The following is a 17,774-nucleotide window of genomic DNA, read 5'->3' on the forward strand; positions in this document are numbered from 1 at the left end:
ATTTTACTATAAACTGAAAACTCAGCGACAGAAAAATCTTGTTTTCCTACAGATGTTTTTACAGTGCTGATGTAAACTCACACAGGATGAATTATTTTAAAGCTTGTTTATCACTGTTTTTTTTTTTTTTGCTATGACAAGAAGAGAGAAAAAAAAAGTCATGAACATGTAAATTGTGTCTGTTTCACTTATTTCATTACAAAAGAAAACCCTGAACTCCCTGCATGGGCTGTAATACACAAACACGTCATCAGAGCCACGAGGGGGTCCATGCAGTGTCCGAATACTAGACACCAAATATATCAGTAAAAGTATATGTCATCATGTCGTGGTAGCAACAACTGATTGGTTGTTGGTCTGTGTGATCAATCATGAAGTTTAACACTGAAATCAGGATTTAGAAGATAAACTCAGTGATCATAAAGCAGGACGAGGTTTGTTTTTAAAATTCAGATTTGAGCAGAAATCCAACAAATGTGTGGTGAGGACATCAAACACACCGCTGCCTGTTTGACTCAATAGATCATTTTGGAATTGTGCTTTTAGTCGGATCTTCTCGAGCTTCAGGTGGTGGTGGGGAAAGGACCAGAGGAACCAGAGCTGTGGAGGTTTGGTCCAAATGAAAGAGAGTCGGAGTGAGTCTCAAGCAAAGAGTTTAATGTATAAAGAGTGTTAACAGGAAATGGTAAGGCGTTCCAGTGACTCGGACAAACTCTGTCATCTCTGTTTTTACGTCCAGACGCTGGAATACTGGGGATGAGCAGAACAGAGCTCAGAGTGACAAACACAGGACGACCTCCTGCCTTCCATCTGAAGTTGGGAGGTCTGAGCTCCACAGCAGGTCTCAGCAGTCGCTGAAGACCACGATGATGATGATAATGAGTATCGATTTTTTTACATCCTCTCAAATGTTTGATGTAAAAATCGTCCACACTGAAACCACCTGACAACAGGAAAAAATCCTCTCCTCTCGTTTAAAGTCACAAGCAGAAGGTCGAAGGTCAATCCCGGTCTGCTCACAGGTCCTGGACTTGACCGGGGATCGCGTAACAGTCTGCCGGTGCATCGTGTCCAAAGGGCATCATGTCCAGAGAGATCTCGGCCTCGCACTCGTGCTGCAGGATGGCGGGCAGCAGCAAGTTCCGGCGGTTCCGGGAATCACCGGAAGTGGCCGAAACTTTATCGAAGTCGCGCTGGAGCTCCGCCGGCGCAGCGCACGCCTCCTTCTGCAGGGTGGTGTCGTGGTGGTAGGACGCCAGCTCGTTGCTGAAGTCCACCGCCTCCACCGCCGAGGTGGCGCAGTAGCGGCTGCAGCCCAGGATGGTGGAGAAGGCCTTCCGGAAGTCGGCGTTGAAGGCGTAGATGACCGGGTTCAGGGACGAGTTGGCCCACCCGAACCACACAAACACGCTGAACGTGGTGTCGCTGACGCAGGGCGGCGCGCGCAGGCGCTCCAGGCGGCAGAACGGAACCATGCAGTTGAGCACGAAGAACGGCAGCCAGCAGAACACGAACACGCCCATGATGACCGATAGCGTCTTCAGCACTTTGGTCTCGCGGCGGAAGGAAGTCTTCAGCGAGCTCTCCTCGTGCGCGGAGGCGCGAGGCCGCCGGTGCGCCGCGCGGCAGCCCCTCTCCAGCGACGAAATCCGCCGGATCTGCGTGCGCGCGATGCGGAAGATGCGGGTGTACGTGCCCACCATGATGAGCACGGGGATGTAGAAGCTGATGAGGGAAGAGGAGATGGCGTAGGTGCGGTTCAGGCTCGCATTGCAGTCCCCCGGGTCCGTGGCGTTCTGCGCGCCCGCGCGGTGCCAGTTGAGCTGCACGGGGATGAAGGAGATGAGCACAGACAGCGTCCACGCCACGCCGATCATCACGCACGCGAACCTGCGTGTCATCCTGCGCTCGTAGCGGAACGGGCTGGAGATGGCCCAGTAGCGGTCCATGCTGATGATGCACAGGTGGAGGATGGAGGCCGTGGAGCACATGATGTCGAACGCCACCCACGTGTCGCAGAAGCGGCCGAACAGCCAGACGCCGGCCACCTCGGACACGGCCCTCCACGGCATCACTAGCACGGCCACGAACAGGTCGGACACGGCCAGAGAGATGACGAAGGCGTTGGTGACTTTGGAGCGAAGGTGGCGGAACTTGATGACGGCGGCGCACACCAGCGCGTTCCCCAGCAGCGTGGACACGATCAGGACGCAGAGGACGCATCCGGTGAGCGCGCGGAGGCTGAGGTCACTCCCGTGCGCGGGGCTGTCCGCTGCTGCCGTGACCACCGGGTGCTGGCTCTGGTCCTGCCGCTGGTTCCGCGTGTGGTTGTATAAGGTCTCCATGGACACTCGGACTGTCCCTCCCTCCCTCAGGTATACTCAATCAGAGCTCAGAGCTCTTCAACACTTATATATAGCACACGTGAAACGCACACTTCAAATGTTTCGGTCTGTAAAAAAACAAAAAAACAAAACCACCTCCAGGCTGCAGTGAAATATCTGGACCGAAGCGTGGAAGGTTCACGCGGACGTCTGCTCTCGTGTTAACAGGTCACGGGAGAAACAAACACTTCCACTCACTGTTTAACAAACTTTGGAAACAGCAGTTTTATTAACGAGTTATCCGGTTCTCAGGAGCAGACCCAGGCACCATCTGGACACGTCTCCACCCGTCGCAGGGCTAACAGGTAGACAGAAGCACCAGCCGACCCGACGTGTGTGTCCCACTGTGGGAGGGTACCTGCAGAGAGCCACGGACACTCTAGCCAGGCCCGGAACCCCTGCTGCTGCTGCGCACACCTGCCTGTGCCCGTGAGGGTCTCTCAGGTGTCCGTCTGCGTTACCTGTAATGGACCCGCGACCTGCGCCCGGGGATCAGCTGGGGCAGTAATTAGGTTCTGTGTTGGTTTCTTTGACTGAAATCTGAAGGAAGGTTCCCCGCGGTCTTCATGTTCAGGTGTGTCTGATGCGGATCCACAGCAGCTTCTTTCAGAGAAGAGCTCCTCGGAGTGAGGAGGAGGAGGTGCAGATCCTCGCTGCTGCAGAGCGAGCGCACTCACGGACCCGCACGTTTAATGAAGGTGAGTCTGAACTGAGCTTTTCTGCCTGCAGGTCGTGAATCAGTTAGTTTAGACTTCCTCGCTGTGTGTCGCTCTCGGTCCTGCACAGCTTCAGTCTGTCTGCAGGTTTTCGCCTCACAGAGCCTTATAAATAAAACTGCTTTTCCAGCTGCTCTCTGTGACCTCCAGCGTTTATAAGAGTTCTTTTTTAAAAACTGTAAATAGTTTTAAAATAAAACATCATCAGCGGATTATAGAAAAAAAAGTTTATCGTACCAAACAAATAAAAATTAACTTACAGGTTTCCGATGAGTGACGCTGAACTCGTTTCTTTTATATATTTTTGTGGGCGCGATAATTAAAACGATACGTTTTAAACGCGTGTTGTTCATTCTTTTATTTGTTTTTCATTTACATATAAAAGCCATTTAAATATTTTGCATGTACAGAGGCTGAATTCTGAAGAATGTTTTTTCTTCCTTTATGGCCATTTTTGGGTTGTTGTTAATAATGAGCACCATAATAATAAAACGTGGGACACTGAGTCTGCGATGAGACGTAAGCTGAACTATGACCTCTGTCACAAATGAAAACGATATGAAATATAGGAGATGTCTTCACTCACGAACACCTCTGATGGTCCACCAGCAGCACGCGATCATTAGATCAGTTATCAATTAATTATCCAGATATTAGGAAGAAAACAGGAGAAGCTCGAAACATGATCACGTGTTCAGTTTTTAAGAGTTTGCGCTGGTGAAGTCACTGAAGCTGTCAGGTGTCTTTCTTCTTTCCTTCAAAGCGCAGGTGCCTCAAAGGCAGTGAAACTCTGCCCTCTGGTGGACACACGTCACCATCACAGCCTGGCTTTCTGTTTCCTGTGACGCTGTCAGAGTTTTTACAGGTTTCTGGGAGTCCTGGGCAGTGGCGGTCCTAGCCTGTTTGGCGCCCTGAGCGAACCCTCCCTCAATCATAATTCGTTGTACAATGAGAACAGGACAAATCAACAATTGACAATGACTAATTAATATTGTGCTGAACACAGTCCAAAAGATTCAGTAAGCTACATCAATGTCTACTGTTTACTATCATAGCCGAGTGGCTTACAAACGTAAACAGAAGTTTTCACTATCCCTACTAATTAATGTTTTCTTGTTGTATCTGTGCTGTGGTCAGTGCTGTCTTCTATGCTGCTGCATGCTGGGGCAGCAGGTTGAGGGTCACAGATGCCAACAGACTCCATAAAATGATCCACAAGGCCAGTAATGTTGTGGGGATGGAGCTGGACTCCGTTAGGGTGGTGTCTGAGAGGCGGATGTTGTCCAAGATAAGGACAATCATGATTAATACCTTCTACCCACTCCATGACATGCTGGCTCGTCACAGGAGCACGCTCAGTGAGAGACTGAGATTACCCATAATGCACCACTGACTGACACAGGAAATCATTCCTGCCCGTGGCCATCTCCCTGTACAACTCCTCCATCTAACACACTGTGAACTATGCAATAGTTACATCCTTTTTACACACGCTCTTTTCTGCTCTGTAATTTTCTTGTCAATTTTCTTGATATTTATTTATAATCACCTCTGACATTTATAATTGAGTGATTTGTATATATTAGTGCTATTTCTTACATTTGTAAAATCTGTAACATAATGTATTGTTTGGAGTTTAGTCTGTTACTGTTACTATTTTTGCAATTTTGCTTTTGGAGCAACTGTAACTCACATAATTTCCTTAAGGATTAATAAAGTATTCTGATTATGATTCTGATTGTTTCAGGATGACCTGCCATTATCCAATCACACATCTGCTTACCTGTATCTTTTGCTGTTTCTCCTCCTCTTCTTTTCTCTTTTTTCTAAACGGAGCACCTGATGGCTTTGAACTTTTCTTGTCCATCTTCCTTTGGTTTTAATTTTGCACTCCAGTATGAACACAAATCCCCCAACCCGAGGATCACCACAACATAACCTAATAGACCTACACCTTAGTTCACAGATATGTTTTGTCGAGGGTTTATTTCTGGGATTTCACACAACCCAGGATTCAGATCATGAATACATAATGGGCTTGGATTTACAACATTATAAATGAAATGTTTTGTGTAAGACTTTAAATCATCAAATTGTAAATTATAAATTTTAAATTGATCCCTTTACCCCTCGTCCTAAAGTGTATATTTATTTTCTTACTCTTCATATATTTATTGTTTGTTTACTTGCACTGCTGTAACTGGAGCCTCATCGTCTCGTCTCTCTATATACTGGACTGTATGTAGCGGAGATGACAATAAAGTTTACTTTGACTTCAGCAGCGCGCAGGCGCACCGAGGGCTCTCGCGCTCACTTTTCGCGTATAGAATTTCGAAAAAACATCGGTGCAAAATATAAGTCAGTATCATAATGTTGTGTTTGTTGGTTTGTTTTTATTTTGTGAGTTGGTTATTAGATGCTGCTCCAGCCAGCCAGAATCCCCCTCCGCCCCGCCCTCTCCTCCCTGTGCCGCAAGCAGCAGGCGCACCTCGCAAACGGAGGGCGCCCTTACTCCCAGCAAATGGGCGATAGAAAACCGATCTGTGCCTATGACATCGCCAAAATGCGCTGGCTGATGTCGGGGCAGCATGAGTACGACCAACCTTTTTTTTTTTTTTGCCGATACCCGTGATGCCGCCCCCCACCACGCAACCACGATGCCGCCCCGGGCAACTGCCCATGTCGCCTATATCAAAAACCGCTACTGGTCCTGGGAGATGCTTCTGCCTCTGAGGCGTGTTTAAACGTCACAGGAAACGGTCACAAACGGAACGTGGCGCACATCAGGCTGACGAGGAAGGAAATAAACAAAGAAGACAGCCTGAGTCCACTGGGGGCTTCAAATCATATAACACACAACTATAGAACTAAAAGAAAATGTTTAATCATGTTGTCTGTGAAGGTTCTCAATCATGTTGTAAAATGTTCTTTTATTCTTGCTGTTTGCTACTGAGAAAATATTCTACTTTATCTAAGGAGCTTGGAAAGAAAAGCGTCTGGACTTCTTTAAGTTAAAGAAGTCCAGACGCTTTTCTTTCCAAGCTCCTTAGATTACGATGACCTGGATGACTGAGAACCTTCACAGACATTCTACTTTATGTACAAAAGTAATTCAGTGAAATTTGGCTCATGGTTCGAGAAGTTGGGTTTATGAATACTGAGTGTGGACAGTGTAAGCAGCAGGTTAATGTCAGTGTCTGTGTATCCAAACATTGTTCCAGCATAAGGAAAAGTTATGAGAAAAACACGAACGTTTCATCCAGAGATGATTTTAAACGATCAACACCAGAATAAACAATCCATTGATTTCATATCAGTTTCACAAAAACTACAATTCACATTGACATCAGCTCTGAGTCTGTGAGCGCTCGGGTTCGTTGGCTCAAACCTGTGAAGGTAAAAGAAACTTCCTTTACTTTGTTGGTCAGACAGAACTTTGGTTTAAAGCCAGACTTTTTCCAACAGATGTTTTCCACGGAGCAGTGTGGCTGAGAAGAGTGTGGACGGGTGCAGTTTGGAAGAAACGGGTTCGGGATGTCCGGCTCTTCATTTCCAGAAGCCTGAGGAGGTGGAGGCTGGGCTCCGTTTCCTGTGACACCTCTGAGAAGTGAAAACAGTCCTGAGGCTACAGCATCAACAACAACCCTGAACTCCTTCACAGAAACAGGAATTTCATTTTTATGGCAGAGGGAAATTTAATATACATAAACATATTCCCTTCTTCATTACTGTCAGAATGTTTCATCCGACCAATTCTGGAATAAAATGGATTTGTTTTTATAAAAAAGTATAGCTGTTGTTCCATATAAAGCATTTATGTGGGCTAAACTGATGTTTTGTGCAATAATCTTTCTGGCACCGTTGTATTTTTCACTCTGTTGTATATAGCATTTGTATTCTATTTTTATCCTATTGTATATTTTATTCTATTTTATTCTACTGTATATAGTATTCTATTTTTATTCTATTCTGTACAGTTGTGTACTGTATTTATTCTTATTTTATTTTATTCTAATTGTCCTTCATAACTTTTGCACTGTCCACTTCCTGCTGTGACAAAACAAATTTCCCACGTGTGGGACTAATAAAGGTCATCTTATAAAGGTCATCTTATATCTGTTTATGAAAAGCTGATCATTTCAGGGGAATTTTGTAAATGCAGAGCAAAATAAAATCAAGGAATAAAATTCCATAAGGAAGTTTGGATCTTTAAGTAATTCTTTATTCGAGGAATTTTGAAAGTGTCATCTAAGAAAAGTGAGTCCACCTGTCCAGTCATCCTTCATGGAGACGTTCATCCACACAGGACCCAACAGGTATGGAAGCTCGTTTCTGCCACTAAAAAAAAAGTATCCACTATAAATTTCGAGTTAATTTTCCCGAAATTTCGACTTATTAACTCGAAATTTCGAGTTACGGATACTTTTTTTTTTGACGCGGAAACGGGCTTCCATACCTGTTGGGCTCTGCCTGCAGGTTTACATACACCACGGTCAGCACGCTGAGTCCTCCAGCCTTTCAAAGTAAAAGTCTTCCTGTTAATTTTGCGGCAGCCGGAAGTGGAATGTTTTCTGTTGATATTGAAACTCCGGTGTTCAACATTAACTTGAATAAGTGTGTGTGTTCACCTCCGTACCCGCTGATGAGCTGCCGGTCACGAAAGGGTTTTGTTTACAGCGTCCGCGTGACGTCAGAGTCAGCTGTGCCTCGCGCAAGCGCTGTCCGCGTGCACGCGCGTGTGTGGATGATTCAGCAGCAGCGGCTCGAGCTCTGAGCATGTGCGGCACAAACAGACTGCACGCGGACAAAAGGCGTTCACGTTAGCGTCTCCTCTCCGTCAGGGCGCGCGGAGGTGATCGTCGGCAGCGCGAGACCGACCGAGCCTGGGAGGAACCTCCACAGGCCCCACAGCTCAGCGCCGTTTACTGGGACTCTTACCGCCGCCCGGCCTCCAGCACACCGCCAGCGGCCGGATATTACCTCGGCACAGCCCGGCTCGTAGCCCGGTACATCCCGGCTCACAGCCCCATTACAGCTCGGCTGTCTTCATCCAGTCGAGCAGCACATTTCCGCATTTCGGCGTCAGATGCTCCGAGTGGTTCGCAGGTGAGTGTGAGGAAACATCTGCTGAGAGGACACACACACACACACACACACACGTCCAGGCTCTGTGTGTGCGTGTGTGCGCGCGCGTGTGTGTGAGAGAGAGACCTGAGGGTCAGACAGAAGATCTGTTTCACAATCGATTAATCACTTAGATTTTCTGTCAGCTGATCAGGTGTGTGACTTATCTGATGTCAGAAAAGGTTACGGGTTGTTTTTGATCATTTTGTCCTAAAGATAACGAGACTTGAGACAGTGCATTATTTTAATGAACTGATCGAACAATTAATCGATCAGTCGGTCTCTTTCCCGTGAAGCAATCACTCACACAGCTCAGAAAATCACAGGACGGTAAAACTTTAGTTTGGTGTTGTTTCTAAGAGCCTGACGTCACACAGCAGTTATCAGTTACCGGCTAAACTAACCTGGTAATAACATAACTGCTCTTTGTATTAATCAGATCAGCTGATTGATTAATGTGCTGTTTATAAAACAGATGTTTTTACTGCAGTGAACCGTCTCAGTGAATAATTACTGACTACTTTATTGGACTAATTCATTATTCAGTTAATCAGTGCTCAGCTGATTAGTCGGTTTTTTTCTTTTATTGACCGATCAGTTGGGTTAGTTAACATAAAGGCTTACCTACAAAGAGCCAATCAGCAGCTGATGTGGGAGTCATAACAGCCAATCAGATTCAGGTACAGAACAGACCGCTGAGGTGAAGTCACCAAACTTCAGTCAGATTTGGGCTCGATTCCAATTTATTGTAGGAATGAAACGTCAAGTTGAATTCATTTATAAATGAGTTTTGATCATCACACACATTTGTTTATTTACTTTAAGCTCAAGTTCTGCCTCCTAACGAGCTGGAAGCACTACGTTAATAATAACATGGACAGGTTCAGCTTCCCCTGTCTGAGTAAGTTTCATTCAGTGGATCCAGATGTGTGTGATGGTGATGATTTTTTGACTGCTCGGTGTGAAAGCACACACAGACAAAACGTGGAGTTTGATTTTCCCCGTCAGCATGAAGAGAAAGTACCGCAGGCCTCAGCAGTGAGTGTGATGGACGGCGTCCCAGAGTCTAATGCATCATCCGGGCATTTAACCTGAGTCTTAAACTGGAGCACGAGCCCTGGAGTCTGCAGTCATGGAGGAAAGGCAGCGGTGGATGATGAAATTAACCGCGTTTACTGTGAAGTGAGCTGACGTGGGTTGGTCGGCAGAATCAGGTGTGAAAGCAGCTGCAGAGACGAGTCCCCTGCTGCCCTGTGGCGCTCTCGCTGCCAGCTTCAGCGGCTCTCTGAGGGAACCTGCTGACACCGAGACCGATGGCAGGAGTCCAGTCTGTCCGCCCATCTGTCTCTCTCTCCACCCGGCTGGACTTCAGTCCTGCCTTTCTCCTCCTCGCCCTCTCCCTCTGAGACGAAGAGCCTGACAGATAACGGAGAGGGGATGAGTCACAGCACAGAAAACAGAAGCCCTGCTGGTGCTTTCATTAGTTTTGTGCCTCCTGTTCAGGTTTTTGTTCACATACCAATGAAACAGAAGCTAGTTTCATAGACGGGTCCTGGCCTTTTGTGTCTGTAGCCCGCTCTCAACCCCGAGGAAGACAAAGGAGCTGCAGAGGGAGGAGTTTGGATCCAGCTGATCAAACATTAATTGTTTCCAGACTGTTGGATGAATAATTGAAGTGGAAGGTGTAGTCCTACCTGCAGCCTGAGCAGGTTTAACTTTGCTGTTTCAAACTCGTTTCCTCAGGCTAATGTTTTCCATCAGGCCTTCAGCACAGATGGCACAGTGAGTGTCCTCTGTGGGCTGGCAAATCAAGATAGTGGAGTCCCCGTGTTAGATGAAAACAAGTTTGTGTGTGCGTGTTGGAGGCCGAGCCGCTCTGCAGGGGTTTAGATGGAGGTCACCTTGGTGTCGACCCAAAGATTAAAATCGTGTTTGCTGAGGCAGCATTTTGTAACGTGTTATGTATGAATGAAAGAAAATGAGCATTTAGCTCCAATTTTTATTTTTTAAAAGTAATTTCCCCCAAAGGTCAGCGTTACATCTGACCCTCTCTGATTTTATCTCAGTCCTCATCATCCTGTGTCATCTTTGTAAATTAAATCTGAGCTTTTTGTTTCACTGGTGGAAACTTTCTTCTGCATGTCGGAGCTCAAATCGCAGCTCTGGTTGTGCGTTGGTGCTAAGCTAATGCTAACAGCGGATGTCTCTCTGTGATCGTGCAATCCTCGTCCTCCGCTGTGAGCTTGTTGGAGCGATATCTGATGGCCTCTCCGTCTGTGCTGATGGAGGTCAGCAGCAGGAAATGTTTGGTGAATCTGTGGATCTCTAGCTGGGTGGTGTCTGCCTGCTGCTTCCTCACTGATCAGATCATGTGAGCCGAGCTCGGCAAGGACGAGTGTGGAGGAAACGAAACATGTAAACAAAGGCTGATGTAGTGATGTAAGTGTAGTTATTCATGCAGAAACAAATTACATCAGGACATGAGAAGGGTTCATGTGGAAAATTCATTCCTTTTAAAGTTTAAAGAAAATCAGTGAGACTGACTTCAGATCAGCTGAAGTTGTCTAAGAAGCCAGAAATCTTTATTTATTGAATTCATTTTTTATTAACTGCTTAGAAGAAATGAACCCAAAAACAGAAGAAAATACAATCTCTGAAAAACGAGGAATAAAAAGAATATATGTCTGGAAATAAAGTGGAAATTGACTTAAAAATATTATTAAAAAGCATGAAAAACTAATCTAAAATTAAATTAATGGGAAATAAAAATTACTTTTTAACTCAAACGTGGCAGAAAAATATGAAGTAAATATTACCTAATAAATACTGAAACGTTCTCAAATAAAAATAAACGATATAATAAATGCAAGAGGAAAGAAAACAGAGTCCAGTTTTAGAATATGATAAACATGGAATATTTTTAACTAATATATTGTTAGTTTATTTATATTGTACAATAATAAAAATATTTTGTAACATTAATAGAGTAATATGTAACAAATCTAATATACACATTATGATACATACATGATAAAAGTATTCTTAATGTTTTTTAAAAATTCTATCAGGATTCATGTTTTTCACATATTTAATTATAAAGAATCAAACATTCAAAATGTGGAAAAATCCAGTTTAAAAATATGTTTAAATTGTTCCAAGTCTAATCCTTCAGGTTTATGAAAGCTGCGTCTGAGCTGCTGATCTGCAGAAGTGGTTTCCTGTTGCTGTGACGTGGTCTGGATGGGGGGGGGGGGAGCTGCAGACAGAGTTGGGGAGGATGGAGTTGACATGGTTAGGGTGGAAGCGAGCGACCTCCAGGCAGCACGAGCAAATACTGAAATATTTATCATTAGATTTTGTATCATATAGTATTCAGTCTTTTGAAAGCGCTGAAGAGACGAGCACAGAAACCTGTTGGATGCTTTAAACAACGACCAGCACAAACACATTTGTTTATGAAAATGACGAGAATCTCCTCGTGGATCCTCGCTGTCATCACCCCCCGCTGGAGACCAGTCAGACCAGTTCCTGCATGAGACTGAAATCCCACGACACCGTCATCAGTGTGACTTCAGACTGAAAACTGTCTGTGGGAAAAGTTCGCACATCCTCTGTGTGTGTCTGTGTTGGACGAGGGTGTGTTTGTTGGTCTAATAGCCACCCGGGCGGGGCTCTCCTGCTGTGTGTTTGCCTGCGTGGAGGTTTTAGAACCACAGGCAGTTAATAATTGCGTGCTGCAGCGCTGCTGCACAGCCTGGTCTCTGCTCTTTGATCAGAATCAATGAGGAGGAAATGTAAAAGTTCTTCAGTCACTTCATTTCTCAGCTGCACGTCCATGAAAGCCTCCACCGCACTGGCACAAGGCAGGATGATCCAGGAACTCACGTTCACGCCGCGTTCTGATCCTACCATCTGAATGTTGCTCATGTTTCCATGTCTGGTGTTAAATGTGCTGAGCCTGTGAACCGCAGCCTCAGCTTCCTGTTCTTAGCTGAGTGGGTCCCACCCGGTGGGGTCTTCAGCTGCTGCAGCCCTGCTTCAAGGTTTCATGTGCTGTGTGTTCAGAGAAGCTCTTCTGCAACCTGCCTCCTTACATGTGCATATTAAAATGCTAATTATTTAAAATAGTTTTCACTGTTTTGAACAGTTTTTTGTATTTTTGAGTAAAATTAAATTTTGTGCGTAATGTTAATTTGTTGTTAAGTTGTTAAACTGTCTGTTTTAGGTGAATCTAGGAAAATAAATACATGATAAATGACTAAACTCCTCATATAACTCCAATATTTTCCAACAGCTGCATAGTTGATAGCAGCATATAAATAGAAATAAAGCAATAAGCTGTCATCAAAAATGAGCTAATAATAATAATAATAATAATTAATAATTCACAAAACAACAACAACAGCCAGCAAAGCTGCACGTCAGCCTTTGTGTCCATCATTTACACATATTTGAATGTTACAGCCTTTAAAATAATAAAGTAAATGAGGTCAGAGTTTTATTAAAATCGTGTCTTTCCTGCGTGGAGCGCAGTAATGCGTGCGAGCCCGCCGCTTTCTTTACTGCCTGAGTATTTGGGCTGACAGCGTGGACATCAGGCCTGGAAGAAACCTGCTGCTGAGTCTGTGCGGATCGAATGATGACTCTCACGGCCTGCATCCGAGCGGCAGCCATGAATAATAAAACGGCTCGGCTAAATGTGGCTCTGTTGTTTTGATGGGGAGCCATCCTGACTGAGGAGGAGTCAGAAACCACACCGTGACCTGGACTGACGGAGAAATGATGACTCACTCTGACTTCAGGCTTCATTAGAGAGCCGCTTTCTTACAACAAATCGACAGTCTGGCTCATGTTTAAATGTCATGTCTGTTTAATTCACATGAGTTTGAGACGTGTAGGTCACTTAAACAGGGTTTTGCATGTCTGGAAGATTAGTGCAGCTTTTTTGTGCTCGGTGATGGAGGCAGGGAGGAGGTAATGTTACTCTGCCCTGAGCCAATAACATCTGTCCTCGGGTGATCTGCACGCACGGAGGTGGAAATAAAGAGTTGGTGAGCTACAGCTCAGGAGCATTGTTATTGTTCTAACTGTGCAGACATGATTATCAGGCTGCCATGTTTGTCTGCGCTGCCTGCTTCTCAACAGTCCTGTCCTCATTACCCATAAGGCTTTGCTGTTTGGGGTCAGTTTCATTTGGCACAGTTGGTAAATTTACAGCTGTCCACTTTAAATAAAGGATGGATGTTTTCTCTTGTTGTTCTTTTGGAGCCAGAAGTGACCATATTTGGACAAAAGGGCGGAGTCCCTTGTTTTCTTGCTAATGCTAGTTAGCTTGGTTAGCAAGCTGCGTCCACAGACTGTGCAAGCGTCACGCAGACACAGTTACCTGCTAATTAGTGCTCAGCAACATCCAAATAATAAAACACTGGAGTGGACTTCTTGGACGCTCTGAGTTCACAGCAGCCATGTTATTAATCAGCTAATTGCATTAGAAGGAAAGCCTAGCAGACCGCTAGCAGCTAAAGTCACCTGTGCCACCATCTACCTGCATAATAAGTGAGATTTAATAATGAACTAGCTTTAGAGCTAGCTATATTCATATCAGGCTGTAAATGTGTTTATTAGCGAGCCACAAGTGGACATTAGAGGAACTACATCTCTTTGTTGATGCACATGAAGTTGTTCATCACCAGCTGGTGGGACTCCTGAAAGCTCGAGGAGCTCAGATATGTCCTGCTGTTCTTTCCTCACCTGGACAGACGTGGGGAACCCCAGCAGCAGAGTTCAGATAAACCTGTGAGTGTTTCTGATATAACAACAGCAGCAAGCGTGTCCTCGTGAGTGCAGTTACATCACATCTGGCCTTTAAACCCTCCACAGCAGCACAGAGTTCTCTTTATCTTTAAGAAGGCTCAGAGGTAGAGCGTTCACATGTAGTCTCTCCTGTTGTTATTTGGAGCAACTTAATAGGTCAAATATTACATAACAGACTCAGGCAATGAGCCTAACGTGTGAATGAGGTGTTGTTTTTCAGCATCTTACACAGAAGGAGGTTTTATTGACACATTGGTTTATGCAGGCAGGCCAGTGAAGCGAAGCTTTGTTTCCTGTGTCATAAGCAGTATAACAAAATGTAGCAGCATACCTGTAACTAACAGTTACATGCACTACGCAAAATGCAAGATATCAAAAATTAAATAATGTTCTGCACTGTACAGATTATTACCCTTTGCAAAATAAAATGAAAATTCAAATGTAAACCTTTTTGTTTTTTGAAACTCAAGTTATGTGTAGTAAAAGTTTAAAGTTTTTCTCGAAATCAAACAAAAGTAGCATTTCTCTATTTACAGTCTTTAGATTCAGATTTCCATATGATGTGAAAAATAAGAGGACCTAAATTCAAACCCTGAGGAACTCCGCTGTTTTATATTTTGTCCACCAGCTGCTGGTGGTGATGTGATGTGTTCAGTTTAGCCTTGTAATCAATGTAAAATAGAAAAATACTCTGTGATACCTTCTTTTGTTGTGCTTGTTGGTCAGGCTGAGAGTAACAATTGACTGATTATGGAAGATGATCCTGCTGCAGGAGCTGCAGATTCATTAAAATTCTCTCCTTTTAATGGATCGTCTTACTTTTTGTGACTTTTTGTACTCGCTGTCCAAGATTTATGGTGTCACGTTTCATGCACGCAGCGAGCTCCATCCACACCATCTGTTGTGTCGCTGGTCCATCTGTGAGCTCTGCTCCAGCAGCTTTTGGCCTTTCTCACTCCGAGTGTGAATGAAATCTGACCCCGTGGAGCGGAAACATTCACCTGAGAATCTGAGAGAGAGCGCCGTCTGTCAGGAGACGACGAGGTCGTCGTTCCTGTGAAATAAACCGACGGACAGAGTCCGGAATCCGGGACGTCTGACTCAGAACTCATCTGTGGAAATTAAACTTTAAGAAGTCAATGACCATTTTCTGGTGTTTCATTTGAAGCTGGAACGATTAGTTGATCAATAATTTGATAACTGACATGTTTTAGTGAGTCATTGTCATTTATGTCCAATAATAATAGGAAAGCCACATATTTGCGTAGTTTCGCACCTCATATAGATGATTTACAAACTGTGCAGTCAAAATTTAACATCAGTGCACTAAATGTCTGAATTTGTATAAAACAGTGATGAGTTTTGGCCCTGCTTCATTATACATGAAGTATTCTTTGGTTTGTGGCATGCATGGGTGCTTTTTGGTGGGTTTGGGGATTTCGATAAAACGTAAATGAATATATTCCTTTATAATCTCCAGATTATTTGATGATGCCAATACTGACTGTTTGCAGCGGACCCCCTGCTCTGGACAGCGGTCCACAGTGATAAGTAAAGTAGCTGCGTGCAAGGTCCTTTTTCATCCTGGCTGAACTGATTTCAGATTAAAGATGGACGTGTTTGACCTTTCCGGGCCGTCTCGCTGCCAGCCCTCGATTCCGCTCAGCTGAGTGAGCAGAGAACTGGAGCATGAAGGCATCGATAGCTCAGAGCATGGCTGCATGGATGTACAGTAGAGGAAGAGGAGGGGGAGTAAGAGCAGGATAATGCATAAAGGAGGGGGGAGTCAAAGGAGGAGGAGGCGGCTGGTGAAGGGAAACAAAAGATGCTGTTTCATCTAGATTTTCACTTTACAGTTGTAATTTTTCTGTGACATCCAAAGAATTAAAGATATGGAATTAAAACCATTTCAGACACGACGTGTCGGACACGAGACCTCGCAGCGTCACGTAGCTGCGCCCTCAGCGTGTTTGCTTTCGTTCTCTGACGGTTTTCCATTAAGTTACTTGAACATACTCAGCTCTGTATGTTTCTCTCTGCTGTCACATCCGCCTGGATTCACAGAGGCGCTCATCACCTGCTGTTTGTAGCTGCAGATGTCTTTTCTGATAGTTTCGCTGATTGTTGGAGCTTCAGAAGATAAACGCTGGATGCTGATTCCCAGCAGCTCTGTTTTCTGGCTCATCTTCTGTGAACTGCATTAGTGAAAGTGACTCATAAGCACAGTACAGTCAGTCTCGGGCTCGGATCACCCCGGTATCCTTCATCGATACGCTCTGTCGATAACAAAGCCGTCAAGGTCAGGACACGTAAGCAGCACTCAGGCTTCTCTGCAGATTTCAGATCCAGACTCGGAGTTTAATGGAGAGCTGCTCAGATCATTTCCAGCTCTGTGTTCGTATCCTGGGCCTCCAGGAACAGCTTTGCCTCACTGACACTTTTAAAACTTCCTTTTATGCAAAGTCTTCTCTGTTTTCTATATAAATGAATGAAGGTAACTGCCGGTCCATGATTCACTGGCTTCAGCTCCAACACGAGCAGCTCAGATTCACTGATGATGGCTGATGATGGCAGACACCTCAGCACTCAGCTGTTAATGCAAACATCGTCTTTGGGGGAAAAAGCTGCACGTTTGGTACGGCGCTCTCAGGAAGCTGCAGCTGAAGTGGCGCAAAGTTCCGACTGGTTTGCAGTGAATTAAGTTACGTAAACTGGAACAATGGAGCAAACTTGGAGCTGCCTACTGGTAATCCAGCCTCAGAGGGAGTGCTGTATTTCTCGAAGCCCATTTTTAACTGTGGAATAGTCCACTTGTGGTGCTCCGCTAACACTCTGCGTGTGGGAATTTGAAGGATAAGGATACGGGCGTCTGTAGTTTTTGGTGCTGAGAATGGTTTTTATCTTTGCTCTTGTGAGGTTTGCTGCTGTAATCACAGTTCACTCGTTTCTTATCCATTAAACAAACGAACAAACAGCGAGTTGACTTTACACCTGGCTTTTCATTCATTAATTCAAATGGACTCTGTGGCTCACAGCCAAACAGCCGAGGCCTTATCCACACCGCTCACACTCTGAGCTGACTTATCCTCTGTGTGTTTGCTTCTCTTATCTTAAACACACTTGTTCATCCGGCTTAAATCTCTCCTGTAAGTCATCGAGCAGCCGTGACACCAAACTGGATTATGTGTGAGGCTTTAAAGACCCACGCAGAGAGGTCGGGGAACACCAGCGAGCGCTGACGCAGCAGGTTGTTGGTGCAGTGCACGAGAGGAGGTGAGGGAACCGACTGGACTTTCCTCGTCGCGGCTCACATGCAGACACTTTGAACTTTGGCACCGTGTTTGTTCAGCATGTACCACTTCAGATAGGCTGCATGGTGTCTTTATCTTGTGTGTGTTCAGTTATCTAACATGTGTCCTGGACTGTGGACGGTGACCACGATGTAAAACTACTACAGCTGTGTTTTTGATTGATAAGCACTCGTTTTGATCCGTTCGGACATAAAAGTTATTGCTGAATGGGAACTAATGGTTGAGAGAATCATCAGTCATAAATCAGAGGTTCAGGAACTGTCACCACTGTGATAAACGGCCCATGTTTCATTTCCAGCCCCACGTTTTGGTTCTTGAACCCCATGAAGGTAGCTTTGCATGATTCACAGTTGGAAATAAGCCTTTTTCCTCTCATGCTGGGCCTTGTTGCAGTCAGTTATGTCTGAAAACTGCTGTTCCCTGTT

General features: G+C 45.0%; 2 protein-coding genes across 5 annotated transcripts in view; one reads left to right on the forward strand and one right to left on the reverse strand.

Moving 5' to 3' along the window:
* Positions 1-365: 365 nt before the first annotated feature.
* Positions 366-2,366, reverse strand: LOC134633072 (D(1)-like dopamine receptor). The gene has a single exon (XM_063481933.1). It carries the CDS (start codon positions 2,343-2,345, stop codon positions 1,017-1,019), a length of 1,329 nt encoding a protein of 442 aa, XP_063338003.1. The 5' UTR covers positions 2,346-2,366; the 3' UTR covers positions 366-1,016.
* Positions 2,367-7,780: 5,414 nt separating this feature from the next.
* LOC134633575 (serine-rich coiled-coil domain-containing protein 2-like) overlaps positions 7,781-17,774 on the forward strand; it is a 43,163-nt gene continuing 33,169 nt past the window's right edge. For 3 of the 4 annotated variants that reach the window (XM_063482433.1, XM_063482434.1, XM_063482435.1), the window contains exon 1: positions 7,781-8,206. The gene's annotated coding sequence lies outside the window, so the exon portion shown is untranslated. The remainder of the gene's footprint in view (positions 8,207-17,774) is intronic. The other variant, XM_063482432.1, reaches the window with a different exon arrangement.

This window comes from Pelmatolapia mariae, linkage group LG8, assembly GCF_036321145.2.
Source record: "Pelmatolapia mariae isolate MD_Pm_ZW linkage group LG8, Pm_UMD_F_2, whole genome shotgun sequence".
NCBI lineage: Eukaryota > Metazoa > Chordata > Actinopteri > Cichliformes > Cichlidae > Pelmatolapia > Pelmatolapia mariae.

Coding starts and splice junctions, on each gene's coding strand:
- LOC134633072 (XM_063481933.1), bottom strand. CDS start 2,345: ATGGAGACCTTATACAACCACACGCGGAACCAGCGGCAGGACCAGAGC.